Below are 3004 nucleotides of genomic sequence, written 5' to 3'. Positions count from 1 at the left end.
AGAAACAGGGAGGGAAGGGGGAAATAAGGATATATGGTAATTATCAGAAAAAAAGTACTAAGCTATTACGACTATATACCACTTGAAAGGGATATGAGGATTAGGATTTAGGATAGCACGGGTAAAAATGAATGGTGCCCAACCACTTAGGGAATATACGGAAATAGATTAGTTAAGGGAGGAAGAATGTGAGAAGTGTGTTACGATCATGAGGCTCCATCAGGCATACCATGGGGGAATGAACGGCAGTCTCCATGAGCTACATGGAATGAACGGCAGTCTCCATGAGCTACATGGAATGAACGGCAGTCTCCATGAGCTACATGGAATGAACGGCAGTCTCCATGAGCTACATGGAATGAACGGCAGTCTCCATGAGCTGCATGGAATGAACGGCAGTCTCCATGAGCTACATGGACTCACAAGGCGGTCAAAGGGCCAGAATATAGATTTCCGAAATAGGTAAAGTATATAGGTACAAAAGATAGGTAAAGAAGACAGGTAATGAAGATATTTACAGAAGGCAGGTGCAGAAATTAGTGGCAAAAGGCAGATATGGAAGATAGTTATTGAAAAATGGTACAGAAGAAAAGCACATAAGTTAGGTGCATAAGGTAATCCCTAAAAAAAAGATTGTCTACGACAGTTACAGCATAATAAACTCACTTAATATCGGTCTATCGAATGCAATATTGCATTCTAACCCTGACGTGGATTCCCCATCTCGCTCCTTCACCAGACAAATGTTTACGACTATCAGCTTATCCTGGTCCATGGGTTAATGTGTGTGTCTAACACCTCCCAGAACACTGGGGTCTATTTCCTGGTCCCAAGATTTTCTTCTGGGTATATAGCCGATGCCCTGTGAACCTTTAACCCTTATACTGCTAAGCTATTTAAAGTTCGTACATCCAGGTATATAATAAAAAAGAAGGATGGGAAACCAATATGGATCCTTTGCATATGACGATTTAAGCCTTGGAGGAAATCGGAGATTAGCGTTTGTAGCACTGAAAGGGGGTGTTAGGCTTAAAATTAGGTTGTTTTACATGAAGCGTTTTCAACTGCTTTGGTTTGTCCGGAATTAGAGAGCTTCTGTTGACATTTTTTCATCAGCAATCATTCAACGAAAATTATATACAGTGTTCCTTTCTTCTATTTGTCGCTCCCTAAAAAAATTTAAACTGTTAGCCATAGCCTGCAACGCCGTAAACCCATGCAACCCACCTAACATAGCGGTGCTGATGCGTACAAAACGTCAGTATTACGTTGCGAAAGTTTTCATTAATAAGTTACATTTTTTATAGATTAGTCGAGTGCGTATTAAATACGACGTATTAAGTGAGAGGACAGGTTTATCCTAAGTCCTCGCCTGCTGTATGATATAACCTCACCCCACCGCAGTGTCAAGTTGGATAATTAAGCTATGGATTTAAACACAAATGTCTATGAAATATAAATATGTCATTAGCCATTGGAAGTTTTCATCACTGTACCTCAATACTGGGAGAATGGTGAAATAATCCGCCATAAAATTGAGTTGTCTGGGGGGGAGGGGGGGGGGGAGCCGCGATCAGAGGAAAACTCCACATTTGTCAATATATATTCACCGTAAGCTTGGCTAACCGTTATTTTCCGAGCATCGCAATTAATATTTCAGATTGCACAAATATATTACCAATGGAAAAATCTTTGATGGGAATACACAAACGATAAAGATATTATCGGCACAAGTGTTTATACTGTTCATGTTTATACCATAAATATATATATATAAATATATATATATATATATATATAAATATATATATATATATATATATATATATATATATATATATATATATATATATATATATATATATATATATATATATATGTCGTACCTAGTAGCCAGAACGCAGTTTTTGGCCTACTATGCAAGGCCCGATTTGCCTAATAGGCCAAGTTTTCATGAACTAATGCTTTTTGAATACCTAACCTACCTAACCTAACCTAACCTAACATTTTCGGCTACCTAACGTAACCTAACCTATAAAGATAGGTTAGGTTAGGTTAGGTAGGGTTGGTTAGGTTCGGTCATATATCTACGTTAATTTTAACTCCAATAAAAAAATTGACCCCATACATAATGAAATGGGTAGCTTTATCATTTCATAAGAAAAAAATTAGAGAAAATATATTAATTCAGGAAAACTTGGCTTATTAGGCAAATCGGGCCTTGCATAGTAGGCTGAGAAGTGCGTTCTGGCTACTAGGTACGACATATATATATATATATATATATATATATATATATATATATATATATATATATATATTATAAAATATGACCGAAAAAGTAAGATTAATAATTCTAACACGAATTTTCTCAATCTTTCGTACATTTCTTTTCACTGTTGAAGGTAAATCAAAAATCAATTCTCCAAAAAAAATTCGTGTTAGAATTATTAATCTTACTTTTTCGGTCATATTTAATAATATATGTCTACAGGAAAGACTGCTACCAAAATATACTAATATATATATATATATATATATATATATATATATATATATATATATATATATATATATATATATATATATATATTAGTATATTTTGGTAGCAGTCTTTCTTGTACACATATATTATTAAATATGACTGAAAAAGTAAGATTAATAATTCTAACACGAATTTTCTCAATAGTTCTTATGTTTCTTTTCACTGTCGATGGTAATTGAAAAATTAATTCTCCAAAATACATTTTTATTTCTAGTCTGACGCGACACTTGAACGCGTTTCGTAATAACTTAATACATTTTCAAAGACTTTAGTTTACACACACACAACTATAACCTGCAAACACTAAACAGAGTCCTACTATGCTATAATTTAAATGGCTTTCATTTTATATACCTGCATTTGGGTGAGGTGATATGTTACAACAGTTTTGGATGAGGTGAAAACACAAGACAGAACACGAAACAATGGGTATAATATTGGGTTAGTTTAAAGGGAAGA

The 3004-nt window shown here is 34.3% G+C and overlaps 1 protein-coding gene across 1 annotated transcript in view; it reads left to right on the top strand.

Moving 5' to 3' along the window:
• The first annotated feature begins 208 nt into the window (after positions 1-208).
• Positions 209-3004, top strand: part of LOC138357032 (involucrin-like) — a 14656-nt gene continuing 11860 nt past the window's right edge. The window contains exon 1 of the mRNA XM_069313569.1: positions 209-462. Within this exon, the coding sequence (XP_069169670.1) occupies positions 209-462 (254 nt within the window). The remainder of the gene's footprint in view (positions 463-3004) is intronic.

The sequence above is a fragment of the Procambarus clarkii genome, chromosome 75 (assembly GCF_040958095.1).
Source record: "Procambarus clarkii isolate CNS0578487 chromosome 75, FALCON_Pclarkii_2.0, whole genome shotgun sequence".
In the NCBI taxonomy this organism is placed as follows: Eukaryota; Metazoa; Arthropoda; class Malacostraca; order Decapoda; family Cambaridae; genus Procambarus; species Procambarus clarkii.
The sequence above is the reverse complement of the archived record's forward strand: the minus strand, read 5'-3'. Positions and strand labels throughout refer to the sequence as shown.